The 15,326-nt window shown below is 40.2% G+C and overlaps 1 protein-coding gene across 13 annotated transcripts in view; it reads right to left on the bottom strand.

Annotated features, from left to right (window-relative positions):
• Positions 1 to 15,326, bottom strand: part of kmt2ca (lysine (K)-specific methyltransferase 2Ca) — a 157,301-nt gene that overhangs the window by 38,129 nt on the left and 103,846 nt on the right. For 11 of the 13 annotated variants that reach the window (XM_088643882.1, XM_088643881.1, XM_088643875.1 and 8 more), the window contains 11 exons: positions 12,179 to 12,298; positions 11,376 to 11,506; positions 8,877 to 9,072; positions 7,535 to 7,639; positions 7,122 to 7,169; positions 5,609 to 5,746; positions 3,925 to 3,957; positions 3,663 to 3,809; positions 2,971 to 3,121; positions 2,155 to 2,369; positions 1,736 to 1,809 (listed from right to left, as the gene is read on the bottom strand). In XM_088643882.1, the coding sequence (XP_088500008.1) occupies positions 1,736 to 1,809; positions 2,155 to 2,369; positions 2,971 to 3,121; positions 3,663 to 3,809; positions 3,925 to 3,957; positions 5,609 to 5,746; positions 7,122 to 7,169; positions 7,535 to 7,639; positions 8,877 to 9,072; positions 11,376 to 11,506; positions 12,179 to 12,298 (1,358 nt within the window). The remainder of the gene's footprint in view (positions 1 to 1,735; positions 1,810 to 2,154; positions 2,370 to 2,970; positions 3,122 to 3,662; positions 3,810 to 3,924; positions 3,958 to 5,608; positions 5,747 to 7,121; positions 7,170 to 7,534; positions 7,640 to 8,876; positions 9,073 to 11,375; positions 11,507 to 12,178; positions 12,299 to 15,326) is intronic. The other 2 variants (XM_088643883.1, XM_088643887.1) reach the window with 1 other exon arrangement.

Below are 15,326 nucleotides of genomic sequence, written 5' to 3'. Positions count from 1 at the left end.
CATCAATAGAATTGCATACGCAGAACATGGAAGGACAGATCTGGCATTTACAGGAATGAATTGTTTACAGCTACAATCTGGACAGGCAGCCTGAGAACTCCTTCTGCTAGGCAATGCTGCTGCCTCTAGTTATTGGGCTTCACCACTGAAGCACAAGGGGAGGAGAATGATAGCCAAGGTTGGAATCTGCTAGTTGATGGGCAGAAAATGGGTGTCTTTAGGGTGAAAACCTATTCAAATGGAAGGAATTATTATTGTTGTTATAAGGGGCAGCAAGGATGATGGGGAACAGACAGAGGAGTGACGGACTGGAGACGAGTGGTGAAGAGATCAGCAAGTAAGGGCAAACTGCACAGAAGCAGCCACTATGGAGAGTGAAGAGGGGTTTATACAAGGAGAACAGAGGAAATGCTGAGTGGATCACAGTTCTAATGCACATCACACAAACCTCAAGCTTGATATCATACGAGTCTGTGATTACTGAAGGTCCATACAGCTTGGTGTACAGCACACAGTCGAAAAAAAGAGGTTTTTACATATTCAGCCGAAGTCTCCTGACCCAATAGCACCCACTAGATAAATGCTTAATTTACTTAATTACAGCAGCCAGTGTGAGCAGTAATTCTCTTAATAAGATGTCTTTGCTAATTGCTTAATCTGTGAATGCCCAAATATCAAACTGTGTGCTAAATACTCATCTAGCGAGAAACTACACAAATTAGCCTGGGGCTATAAACGAGACCCTTTCTTGCAAAACCTTTTACAGTGGCTGAGGAAGACACCTATGGGAGCACATTGGAACAAAAAAAGCAATCTGCCTGAAAATGTTGACAATGCCGAACTGTAATCGGAGATACAATACATCCTTTTAGAAAGTAAGTAAATACAAACTTTTTACTGGATTCAAGGTCTGAAACAGAAACGAAAGCTAAAACTTAAGCCAAGTCTGAAACAGAATTCTGGGAAAAGAAATCCCCCAAAACATTTCAAAGAAGATACAGAAATACAAGACTAAACCCAAGAGGTCCTAAAAACCCTTCAGAAAAGCGAACTACAAGAAAGATATACAAACATTCACTCATGATCTTACTCCCCTGTGCCATTTCAAAAGTAAACTATACTGAGATGAATCTATTAAAACAGTACGATACACTTCTTAAAAAAAGAAAAAAGGAGGAACAGCTGCTGTCAACTTGCTGTGGGATACTGGCACAATGCATTAGTATCAAAATATATCTGAAATCACGGTGACAGAATAGAGTAAATTACACTAAAATGTTTGCCAGAACAGCAAAAGAGTCAGAAGTCACTGTGCAAGCTTATAATCACTTAGTTACAAAACCACTAAATGTACATCAAACACAAACCTGTGCCACTTCTTCATAACTGGACAAGCAACGAATTATCAGCTAGAATTAGAATGGAAACTGTGACATGAATGAAAAATCTGAACATTCAAAATTTCTGGCTGATGTTTCGAGCTGAACTGCATCAAAAATGTCAAGATTACAATTAAAAAACTACGCAAAAGCACAAGCAATATTAAAACCAAATGCCATATTGCATTTTATCCCATCATATTTGATTAAATGCACTACCAAGGGCATTTTGACTCAGTTATAGGGGCTCAATATTTCCAAATACGCTCTTACAAATCACATTTTGCTATGTTCTTGTTAAATGTAAAGAGTTGTGCATTTATTTTTGACTAACAATGTACAAATGATCCTCTTACCACATATGGTGCTCGTTCTTGGGAACTGGCTTTTCTCCACAGTTTTGCAATTTGCTTTACTCTTGTAGACCAGTCTGCGGAGGAACCAGAGAACAGCTAGGATCGCGTTTCAACAAAGGGCTGCTTTGCCAGAAGAAACAATGAAAACCTTAAAAAAAATAATCTAAAAGATGCATTGTTATCCCAAAAAAAAAAACCCGGATTTAAAAGACCATCTAAACTCCTTGTACGTGCTGTTAAAAACAGCCCAGGGATGCCTTGAGTATGACCCAACTGTTCATCAAGTTATTAATCGTCATTTTTATCGAACGTTTTCCCACAGACGGAGTCTCTGCCAAACTATTTAACTATCACTTCTGTACATCAAGCCTTTTCACTGCGCAAAGGGGACCCGGGCTGGTCTCGCCCTCTCGACTCACCAGGGAACTCCTCCTTGAGGTTCGGGAAGTTCACGTTGGTGTAGAGGACGGGGGCGACAGTGGCCATGTCCCCGAGTGTTTCCTCCTTCTCCCACTTCAGGGTGCTCCTCTGGGCGCTGGACATGGTGTCGGCTTCCCCCTCGGCCGCTGGGACCGGCGGCGGCCATGAGCCCACGGGGTCGCTGACCACCTGAGTGAACTGATGCTTCTTGTCCCTGTCGAGCACCATTACCGTTAGAAGTTCACTATTAGCGCTACTGGAAGTGTCCGAGACGAATTTGCCTTGATTACAGGATCTATTTAATCACATGGCTGTTTTCAAAACATTAATTCGACAAAACTCTGCAGTTATCACGTCTATACTTTATGCACTGAATTTACGTGACAAGGTATTACTATGCATTCAGATGAAGTTTGACTCTCTTCATTTACATACTGGAAGACAGCATATAAATTGAAGTAAACAGATGGCATGATATTCACATCTGTACAGGATTGTTTTTCTCTGAGGATTTAAAATGACCATTTTGTAATCTTTCAAATGACAAATTAACCACTCTAGGAAAGGCAAGTTCAGTGCACGGTTTTTTTTTCCCCCATTGGACTACAGAAATACATCACTTGTCCAAAGATACAAAACCGGCTCCAAAGAAACGGTTACACAGTCGAAATCCGTAATGATGAAGAGGCACACATCCACCGAAGACAGATTTCAGCGTTTTCCCAAACCGATCGAAATCGCCAGACATCTGATGTAGGACGTAGCAAGTCCTTGATTTGGGCAGGACTGCGGAAGCGAGGAGGTCAGGAGCCTACCTGGCAGCATCCGGGAACGGCATGCGATGGATGGGCGAGAAGGTGCCAGGAATGCAGGGTCCGCCCGCAGGGTTCATGGGGGCTGTAGGAAAATGGGGGGCTGGACCCATCAGGCCATTCATTACTGGCATTCTTGGAAACATGCCATCTCCTGCAATTGAAAACGGGCTTTCAGAGCGCCGAACACACTGCACGAGAAGCGCACATAAACTAGGCTCGGCGTACAACCCTACAGGCACTGCAGAACCAGGGTTCCGGTTTTCACTCAAGAACTGCTTTGGCGGCAAGAAGTTGGCATCGTCTGATCGACAGCCACAAGACCCAGAAGACTCGGCACGGCGAAAAAGGCAATGCAAAAAGCAATTCCCTTCTCCGCTAAGTTTTACTATCTGCATGAAAATCAGATTCTTATTGAGTCTTATTGATACTTTGATAACCTCCCCCCCCCCACAGGAGTGTCCTTTGACCTTGTGTCGGTTACTCAGAAGCACCCTTTTTCCACTGACTGCACTGTCTGTCTCGGTGCAGAAAACCCCCAAGCTGCTTAAAAAATAAATGGAGAATTGAGAAGGTCTCGAAAAACACACAGGATCTGTATGCACTCCTAGAGAGTTAATAACAGGACAGACTGGCCACAGGTGCACCTGACATCAGTGTGCTGAAGTAGTTCTGTCTGGGAAGTCTCGACTCACCTGGGTTCGGCAGGGGGAGGGGTGGCACTGGCGCGGCGGGTACGGCAGGCGGCGGCGGGGGCGCGGGGTGCGACAGCTGTGGCGGCTGGCTGGTGCTGGGACTCAGAACAGCAGTAAACAGGTCCTCCACATCCTTCCCTTCAAGCTCTGTGCGGGTGGAGATCAACAGCAAAGTTAGCCGCTATCTCGCATCAGAAACCAACCCCCCCCCCAAGAAAAGGCTGCGTCTACAAACATCAGCACGGGAGAGATCAAAACCCACCTGGGATTTTGTAAAGCTTGCTGAGAATCGCACCTGAAACAACAAAAAAAAGATGTCAGGAATCAACAGCAGCTTTAGGCAAACTGTAAAAATAAAGTAAAATGAATCAAATTTTAAAACGTCAGCTTTAAGGATAAAGCCTATGATCAATGATGAGACATTTAGGGGTAAAGTTGCTTTTCTTGCATTGCTGTTTTTGCCTGTCTGAAGCTGTCATATTTGGAGTGTGAGCAGTAGCAAAACAAGTCTTATGCAAAAAGTTCATGGTTAAGAGGCAGTGGCTCACAAAGAAGAAGAATTATGAATTGATAAAGAAAAGCGTATTGAGTAAAATCAGAGTGCTTTTTAAGGATAGGCCAAATCCACAGAAACTAAATGCTTTCTCAATAGTGTCAGGTCACCTCCATTGTAAAGAACAGAAACAAGGGGGCACTTTAAGCTGACTGACACCTGAGCTGTAAGTTTCAACTGAAAAGCAATCAAAACTGATTTATTCTCCACCTTTTCTATTACATACCAGACCAGTTTGAAACTGCCACCTGCATCTTTATGACATGGTTCACACTGGCCACACGGGCAGAATGAGAAAGTGCTGACAGTTTTCTCCAAATCGCATCGGGCCACTGAGCCACTAATCTCTTGGCGGACCACAGAAAATGCAGAGATCTACAGCAAGTTCAAATGTAGAAACAGCATGTCCCTCACTGACTACAAGCTTACAGGCAGGTCAGGAAGACACAAGGGATACCATTTTACCAGCACCCCAGAGAGGCCTGGCTGACTTGTCCCATCGCTCTTAGTGGAACTGGCCCACTTTGCTGTTTGGGGATTCCCAATTACACAGTGACACAAACCAGACCTAACCTTGCAGCACCTGGATCACCGAGCTCAATCCATGCTGGGAGCCAGTATTGCTATTCTAAACTCTTATGTCCCGAAGGTAACCGTTTTTTAGAAAAAAGCTACATTACATGTGAGCAATTTAAGAGCTATTTCTACACACGCTATTGAAAAAAGAACTATCGGAGATCGGAAACAGTACCTTTCATCTTAAACATCTTTAAAAAAAGGAGATGTTTTAAACTGACATTTAAAACATACGTTGAAACTGAATTCAGGGTTTGTCCAAACCTAGTTTTATGGTACAGTCCTTGTGGATTTGTAGCCTCAAAAGAAGTAATGATGCCAACAAAAACTAAGCTCCTACTCCTTACAGGACAACTCCCAGGCACTTCCAAATGCCTCAACAAGTGCTCGGAGCCGTTATTAGATGAGTTCAGTCAAGGCTAGGCAGGTTTGAATCAGCCAAGCTTCCCATCCAGGTGCGACCCCTGTCCCTTTCAAGTTTCCTGTCAACTCGCACCATTAATTAGGTTGAGCCATGGTCCCACCGCTGACACATTGGAAGACGCATGCACTTTTGAACAAATATGCAAGTGTGATTCACCAAACTGTTTTCTATTGTACTAAAATGATCAGCACTTATATCTTGAGTCACGGCAACCGATAAGCTGGGGCCCTTTGGAATAGAAATCTCGCTACTGAGAACAATTCGGCTTCAAGTTAAATATGCTGGAACGTTTAACAGCATTCTGGAGTCTTGCAAGAGAAAAGACTTTTAAGATAAAGAAAGTACCTGTTAATAAAACCAGGTAGGGGACCAAAAAAAGCTCCTCTGCCTTACCATCAGTGACCATTTTATCCAGTTCGGGACTGAGAATCCCATCCAGTGGTTCCTCGGGCAGGGAGCGCACACTCCGGCCCAGAGTCTGCTGTGGGGCAGCAGACGGATCATCCGCAATGGGAACTATATCCAGTCCAGCTAAAGAGAGCAAAGGAAGCCCAGGTTTAACCTCAGCTGCAGCCCCCAGGACAAGACAAACAACCAAAACACCAAAATGCTATTATTCTTGGAGTGACAGACCAGTCAAAGGGATAGCTAATGCATGTGTTCTCCACATGTCTTGACATGCTAGTGAAAACCACACTGCACAGGGGGAGCTGGTCCTTCATCTCTTTCGCCTAATCCAAGCTTTGGAGTGAAAACGTATTGAGTTCTGGCACCTCTTCCAAGTGTGGGAATTAGGTTTCAAGAGCTGCAGGCACCAGGAAATGGACATTTCCAGCGCGTTACTGTATTTTGTGTGAATCTAAGCAGATAGCAATGTGCAGCAAAAAAGAAGAACACCGAGAGCACTTTTCAGCATATCCAGCACAGTGTGGATAAGAGCTCCTAAAACCTGAAAAGCATCACGCTGACATGTATTCATAGCCTTATTTCCATCCCTATCTTGCAGAAAATCTAAAGAGAAACTGAAGTTGATATTCTACATTTAGGATTATGCAATAGAAATGTATACGCCTCATCTGCTGAAATGACTGCTTATGCACAAGCCTTAATTTTGTTTCTGTATTCCAGTTTGATCTGATGAACAAGGTAACATATTACAGGTTAGGACTAAAAGGAAAATACATTTCACTGTGTGCTACACAAAGGGCTAGCTTCTGCACCTGCCTTATGCAACCTCCCCAGCTAATCAGTTTCCAAAGTCTTGGTTTATAATTAGTAAGATGGAGAACAAGCTATCGGCATATTTTATAAGAAGTTGTAGAAAGCACATCTCGCAATCTGTGGTTCTTTATTCCTGTCCATCAGTTATACTGTTTACATCTCTATTCCACTAGATTAAAACAATGACAAACCATAGGACATAAGGCCTTAATAACTGATTATACTCGATTTGAATTTGCAATTAAAATGGTTCCAAATTACATCTAATGCAAGCTTAAGAACCGTTATGTTATCCTCTTTATTTAGATTTAACACTTAAGTATCTGGGAAAAAAAGTATAGAATTTTTATAGTGTCAAGAATGTACATACTAAATTATGTCAACATAAATTATATACAGCATCTCAACTGACTAGATACAGTACAGAACACATTTTCCAGAAACGTTGGTAAAACTCAAGATCATGGAGTGCTATATAATGCATATCGTGCAGTTTATCTTGTACAGCGAAACAGAAATTAAAATAAGATCAAGAGGGCTACTGAGAAGAAGTGAAAGAAGGAAAGGAACCATGCAAACACTGAGCACAACACACACACGGCAAGATTTTGCGTAGAGCTGGGAGAGCCCAAGAGAGGGTCGACACTACTTCTAGCCATGGATAGGCCATGGTGTAATCTCTTACCAAATGGAGAGGGAGAGTTCTCGACCTGGAAAGTGCATAAATCAAGACCTACAGGAACCCAAACCAGATAAAATGGGTGAATATAACAAAGAAAAAGCAAACTGAACAAAACTGGAAAACAAAAAAAAACGCCAAAAGGGAACGAGTGAATCGGTCAAAAAAATGACAGATAAAGCAAAGAACATTCAGATAAAGCACAAATGCAGTATACTGTGTAAAACTGCAACACAAAAATAAGATGCCCAAGCAAGAACAAAATACAATTAAATGGGCAAAAGAATTTAAAAGATGTGACTAAAACAGAAGATGCTTATCACAGATTAAGACTCTCACGAGAAACCACATGAAGCTGCACAGGCCTGTGGGGAAAGGTGTTTTTTTACTGAAACTACCCACAGATGCCCCCTGTATACCTGAATCATCCCCAGGTTTCACCAAGTCATCGGACAGAATTCCCAGGATATCATCATCATTGCTCAGCACTTCCGAAAGGACAGCCAAAGGATCCTCAGAATTGGCTGGAATTAAAAAATTATGGCAAATAAAATGGATCATTCTAATATAACCACAGATCAGTTCTAAGTCTGTGGGTGAATACAATAAACATTTTGTGTACTATACAGATACTTCTTTCATAAGAACAGCTAAAAAAAAGAGGGAGCCATTTAGCCCTTCATGCCAGTTTAGAAGTTAGAAGCTTATTGATCGCAGGGTCGCATCCAGACGTTTCTTGAAAATAAGCCAGGGTATCAGCTGGGTAGCATGTTTCACACGTTCACCTCCGTTTATATGAAAAGGTGTCTCCTGTTCTCAGTTTTAAATATGCTTCTCTGTACTTTCAACTAGTGTCCTTTGTTTCGTATTTCACTGTGCAGATATATAACCAGGTTATTTTATTCCGATATGAACACCTGTTTAATATATTCATATGGTCACAAATGGGTGTGGGATATGCAAGAAGAATTTGTTGCCTTGGCATATGAATGTCTAAATATTTCAGTTTTAAGGCCTACTTTCTCAAAAACATCTATTGATTATAATAAGATACACCATTTGCCTTGACAGTAGGGGTTAACCACAGACTTATCCGTAGAGGGCAGGGCAAAACCTGCTATCCAACTATTTTCTATCAGTGAAGTCAGCCACCATGCAATACCATAAATAAAAAACAGCCGCGGATTTGTGTAATATCTTGATGTAAGAATTCTAGCCTGGAGAGCAGTATTGCTCACACAGTTCTCTTTGGACCTTAGTTTTAAGGAGGTGGGTATCATAAATGCAACCTGCAAAACCCAAGAGTATAAAAATGCAAACCTAAGCATGCCACTTTACACTAAGCCTGAACACACGGACAAACTCCCCAGCTGCTGGGAACAAAACTGTTTAGCCAATACAGAAAGTCCAAATTATACACTTGCTATAAACATACACTATTGGGTTTCTTTTGACCTCATTTCACAAAACACTTCCCCAAAAAATTCCAATATGAAAGCACTTGCCTTGAAACCCTACAGATAGTTCAGTTACTAAATGGAAGAACAAAAATTTACATTAATATACTATGTGGTTTTCACAGTGAAAAAAGATGCTACATTACAGTATTGCTCTTCCCTATGGATTCACTAAAAGAAATGAGATGTAATTAAAGCTGAGGGGACATCCCAGAAGGAATATCTGTAGCGATATGAGGAAGGCAGGGCAGCTGCTTTGTTTTTGTACTTCCATGATCTGATAACTTGGTCTGCTGAAACATACGTTGGGTTGCTCCTTTGGAGGAAAAAGTTGTGGTGGCTGCACTTAGTAGCGGATCCGAGGAAGGGTCCAGAAAACTTGTGTTGGCGCTAGGAGGCTTGCTCTCGGCCTGTGTGGGGTCTTCGTCGGAGAGATTGCTTTCTAAGTTCAACCGGTTCTGTCGACTCGTGTCCAAAAGGTCTTTGCCAAAGAAGGCTTCCTAAAGCAGAAGAGTGAACAGGACAGAATGGATTAGCACTCTAAACAGAGGTACACGTGATACGGTGGCACCATAGAAAACCACAGTACAACCTGTCATGTTCACAGTTTACATGATGGGTCTGGCTGCTGCAAAACGTAAACCAATTTAAATCAAATCATAGTCTCTGAGTTTGAGCCAGGAAAGGAAAGGAAACAATATAACAGGAATGAGTGACAAAGAAACAGAAGTATAAATAAAGAGCACTCTATAGCATGAAGATGCATGGGTTTCTTGTGAAAGCATACTGGCTATCATACTAAAACATTTGTAACTAAGGGGAGACTGTGGTTTCTAATGTTTCTTTATTTTTTTTCAGAATATTATTAGAGCCCATGCATTTATTAAGACACACAGTAAGCACATCCTATGAGGATACTTAGACATGACAGTAATGAGCCTGGCATAAAACACACTCCTGTTGCTGGCAGGGAATATCTTGGTTAAGTAAGTTGGTACCAGTTCAATCTTACAACTTCAACTATCAACGTGACTACTCCCCACTGTGCTAAAACATTAAAAGCCTAATGCGTAGGGATTTAAATAATTGATTAAAGTCATTCCTCTAGTGAGGAACTTTAAGTTTAATTTGAAGCTTGCAGTACAAGGAAACCCATGGTGACAGCAGAGACACTTAAAATATCTGTTATTAAATACAATGAACAAGACTTCTTAATCCTATTAATGTGCTGTTGTGTGATATTTGAGTTCTTTATTCTGGTATAAGCCATTCTGTAAATACAAAGAAAACCAACTGATTTTTTCTCTCAATCTAGAACAAGAAAAATTAAAATATGATTAAGGGTTTCCAGCTGGTGGCTCAGAAGCAATTGGAAATAAGATGGAGAATTCAAACCTCTGCTGGTGTCAACATATACAATTTAATGGGCCTGTAAAGAAGAATGTAATGATCTTACAAAAAACAAATTACCGCAAGACTTAAAAAGATTAATGCACTTCACAGACAAACAAAAAAAGGACAGGCAAAGCCAGAGCTGGAGTTTCCACTCATCTCTCAAAAAGCACATAACAGCTTCTACTTCCTTAGGGTTGGGTAGCAATGCAGTGCTGTTTAGCCACCTTAAACTACAGCAGATCAACTAAAAACTTGAACTGACTTGCAAAAAACACTTTAAAAATGTATATACTGTTACAGCTTTAGGTGACTGAGAAGTATCTTAGATTTTAGATAAATGTTTGTTACACTTGGAAGGGTAAACACTTCTAACTTCAAAGGAGAGAGGATGTTTGCTGAGGTCTGGGGGGTCCCTTGAGCAGAGAGGATTGTAAAGTTTATCTTGTATACCTAGGTACATTGTGGGTTAATGATTGCCAAGGAGCAGGACAGCAACAGACAATATAAGATTACATTTGGAGTAAAAGGAGAGGAGCAACAAGAAGCAGGCAACAAAGAGAACAGAGGAGTCCAGAGGAGTTGGGGACTTGAAGCTTGCGCCAGGCAAGAGCCCCTACTTCATGATCATCCAAATCAAACCTGACTGGAGCTCAGTATCTGAACCTTGTTAGAGAGAGCTTGCTATTCTGTGTTTTTAGGGAATTTGGATTTCCTGGGTAAAAGATACCTCAATTAGAAATGTCTTTCCTGCTTAGGGTGCATTTTAATGAATAGGAATATACAGTAGGCTCCCATCTATTCTGTGGCATCCAGGGTGCAGAGAGAGAGAGATTTAACTGCAGGTTGTTTTATATTTAAGTTAGAAGGCAATTCTGTAGGCATTACGAGTTTCATTCTTAGTAGCAGTCTGGTTTTCTGGGTGACCAAAATGTTAGGCCTCTGAAATGCCTTGTTTGTACATACTGTACATAAAGTAAATTCTGTGTTGTATGTAATTTGTTGTATCATTGTAATAAATATTTGTTTAACCAAGTGTGCCTGGATTTTTACTCCTCTCAACAAAGCTGTGCCAGAGGTTAAAGAATTAACGTGCATCTAATTATACCAGCCTCTCAGATATTTTGCTAGAAATCCACTTACAAGTTGGAGGTTATAAATAATTGACTAAACCAGTCAGTCAAATCCTGATTTTCACTAGTTTTGTAACCCCCCATTTGTAACAATATATACTTAACAACAATATTCTTTTCACCACAGTTTTTGCAACAGCAAAATTGATAAAAAGAATAAATTCCCATATTTGTTGTATTCAAGGTCATAATTACTCTCAAGTGGACAACTCTCAAAAGGATGAAAAAATGGGAAAATGCACAAATAGTAAAACAGCACGGATGGATAGATTACACACCTGCAAGTATGTGGGAAATGTCTCCTCCAATTTGTTTTTCTTTTTCCTGTATCGTTTCTTTGCTTTCTCCAGGCACTCTGACCCAGGGACTGTCTCTTCAACTGGAGTGTCAGGCAATTGCTCATTCCAGCCTGACAAGGAAGAAGGTCTTGCTGAAAAGGTATGTCCTACAAACACTTTAAAACTAGGCCCAAAAATTACTACTTTTTTTGGAAAAGTTTTATAGCAATTGCTATTTCTGTTATATAGGTTTTACTTTATTCTTGTAATTTCTCTGAATTTAATTTATCATTTTCTTTCATGAGAATTTTTAAAGGTACTATAAAAATCTTCTAGTAAAAATATCTTTTAACTCTACTGATGTATTTAACATTTTAATAAAACACTAAACTGAACAAATTCAATAAAGTGAAAATTTGCATTCCAACGTTTTCCCCCCACTTTGCAAGACTGCAAATGTATTGCAAATGACAACTTTTGTGGATTTTACAGTATTTTAATAAAACCAGCTTTTTTGTTCATTAACTATATGTGTGATACAGAAACTGTTAAACCTGTAGGAAACTCATTCGAATCCAGCAACAAATGTTACTTCTGCTTACAGATATCCGAGGTGCTAATATGGCACTATTGTTATAGATTTAATTAGTAAACTATGCTAGCAAATTAATCCCCCAAAATTCAAAACATAAAAATGCCAATACATATTGCTATTCTGAGAGTGGAGAGTCAATGACTGTCCCCATCATCCCTACTCCACGTAATTATGATCCCCGAACAGAAAGATCTTCCTGCACATCTACCTTCCTCCTTCCCAGCGAGGTTTTCAGACACAGAGCCCGTAGAGTCTTTCCTGGAGAGGGAGCGTTTGGTTTTGCCCTGACCTGTTCGGCTCCTCTGGCGTACCATAAACCCACCAATACCTGTGGAGGCAATGTTTCCCATGGTTGGCGTGGAAATGGAGGGAACTGTCAAATTAATGGAGTGTGTCGGACGGTCTGAATTTAATAAAAGCAAAATAAAAATAAATTGTGTGGGAGAGAAAAAACGAGTCTCATTTTCAAATCGCTGATACAATACCAAATCTTCAGACTTTTGCTCTCCATCCTTTAACCATTCAAGTAAAGTCCGCTTGGTGGCCTTCATGCGTCAACAAAACCTACAGTACAGGTCTCAGGATAACTCTGAAGTCTCTGAACCAGACTGTTAGACTGCCCATGGGGCACGGGCTACTTTTACAAATCAAGCTACTCATGAAATCGTTTAAAAATTAATATGCTTATTCAGACTACAAAAAGAGGGGACCTTTACCTACTGAATCACGAAAAAAGAGCATATCCACGTACAATTTAATAGACAGGTCAAGTCCAGGCCCCACACCTTCTAACCATATACAAAATACAGACATGAAAGAGGTGTTCTAAGGTTGTGTCACAGGCAGGACTTCAAAAACAAAACAAAAAAGAGGTGTGTATTACTTAATTTAAGAAACATTATGGTTTCACCAACATTCTCCTTTCACAAATATATTACACTATAAAAATAAAAAAGATATCTAAAATAATGAAAAAAAGTGAACTAAAAAAGCAACTTTTCGACTGTTTTCAAAACCACCTTGATAATTCAAACAAACTCTGGCAGCTCAGGGCATGTCTACAACTTGAAAGAAATCCCACAAAACTGACAGCTCTTTTCCATTACCCTAACCACAAGCTGAGATGCACTGACAAGGGAAAAGCCCCTGCACAGCGAGGAGGAAGGTTATAGATAAAGAAAAAAAGATGGACAGTTCACCAGTATTGCATTATCTTTGAAACAGCTGTCCCAAAAGACACCACTCCTAAGCTCTCTTTGAAATTACTTCAAGATCAAGCAGGGAAAATCCCAGTGCATTCTCTCTAACTGGAAGAGAGCAAGCTTATGATCTAAAATCCATAGGACAAATCCCCCTGAACCCTGCTTGTCTTTTTAACTGCACAGCAATTTAAAGCGCTTAAATTCTCCTTTTAAGGCTGCGTCAGTACTTTGACATGTCCATAAACAAAGAAAAAACTTCTGTTCACATTCATTAAATTCAGTTTGTCTTAAGAAAAGTTCATAAATCCATGTCCACACTTTCAGTTGTAGGAGCTTTTAAGCTAGACTGATTTCCTATATCAAACTACTTACTATTACAGACAACAGACAAATCACATTGGTTTTGTAGTATCAGTGTCATTTTCATGTGAGGTCATTAAAGAAAAAAAAAGTAGGATATTGCAGGCCATGAGCATTCCGGTTTAAGTCCAAGGTGGTAAACAAAAATATTAAAATTGAGGCTCTATATGCCCATTTTTGGCATTTTTCTGAAAAGCTTCTTGAATCAGAACAAGGTGTAGTTTCAAACTTGTGTTAGTTAGGCTAATACACAATTTCTGAGTCATTACGCAGGACAGTTAACATTCAACTTTATATGATCACAACGTGCTCAAAATAAAAACTAGTTTTGCCTATAATCAAACTTAAAAGGTATATGCTTTTGTTCCATGTTATCACGATAATTTATCTAAAATGCTGCTATGTGGAAATGATCACTGATGTAGCCCAGGTTCAGAGAATAAAGCCCAATGGACAAAACAGAAAAATTGAAATTTAAATGCCATTCTTTCCCTATGACCCAGAGAGAGAGAGAAAAAAAAAAGTTTAAAGAAAGCCTTGCGTCAAAGCTATGTAACAACTTACACGCAAATGTGGAGAAAGAGCAACCCTCAAGACTATTTCCTGTTGTATTAAAAGGAGCAATTTATATCTCCATCGTCATCTATTAGTGCTTACTGGTAATGCCTTCTGGACTGACATTTTCCAAATGACTCACTCAGGTAAGAAGTGTGAGATGTTGAATCATTATTGTCAACCCAAGTGAGATGTCAGCCTACTTACTGTAAATTCACTCTTTTAAGATCTTAACTGTTCTCTACACATTACCTTCTTAAGATGAGCCTGTTGGATGAATGCATATAAATAATGTAGATACACCAGCAATTTACTCATAAGCAATGATGGAATTTGAACGATGCACTTTAGTGGCTGTCTTACATGAACAACACTTCTTAAACTGGCATAAAACTGCAGAAGTGGTTTCTGATCAAATGTAATGCAACAGAAAGCCTATGATAATTTCAACTGACCACTGTCCAAGTGCTTGAAACCTCTAGCTGTAAGAAATGAAGGCACTGCTTCCTCAAATTTTCATCGTCAAGGCTCTCCTTTTTCTATTTTAGCATTCCAGCAATACTTAAACCGAACTGGATATGAAAATAACCATTACAGAGTGACCCAAACAAATTAAAGATGTTTGAGAGGGTAGCTGTGTCAATGCGCGCTGGTTACAAAGGCACAAGCAAAGAAGAAACGTTTCAGCTCATGAGCCTTCAAGTCTGAAGACAGCCCTACAGCTGAAACACTATTCTATTTTCCAGCATGGAATTCACCATTACTCCCAACTTTAATCCAAACTAATACAAGCAAGGACAAAGCAGAACTCTTTAAAGGCATGTTAAAAAAATGAATGATGGATAAGTCATCTCTCTCATCTGATCAAACTATAGGTACACCTACCTACTTGAACTACAATTTTATATATTGTATTTGTTAATTCTTTCAACATTAAATAAAAAAGTTTTAAAACATACACTGCTAAACCCAGAGCTCTACCATATTAAAGACCCCCCAAGAATCGGAACTCTAAAAGGCAGTGGGGTTTCCTTATTCCTCAGTGCTTCCAACCCCTCGGTATATCAAAATCGCCCGCATGGCCAGTTTAGCATCAGGGTCTGCAGATGAAACAGCAACCACCACAAACTGACGCACTGTGCTCAGATTGTTTTTCTTCGTCGCAATTGTGTCCCCCCCTGCGACGAGGGTTGCTCGATTTAACAAAATGGCCAAGCGCCGCCTAACCGCATTTTTGGG

Source organism: Lepisosteus platostomus, chromosome 8 (assembly GCF_059453375.1).
Source record: "Lepisosteus platostomus isolate fLepPlt1 chromosome 8, fLepPlt1.hap1, whole genome shotgun sequence".
In the NCBI taxonomy this organism is placed as follows: Eukaryota; Metazoa; Chordata; class Actinopteri; order Semionotiformes; family Lepisosteidae; genus Lepisosteus; species Lepisosteus platostomus.
The sequence above is the reverse complement of the archived record's forward strand: the minus strand, read 5'-3'. Positions and strand labels throughout refer to the sequence as shown.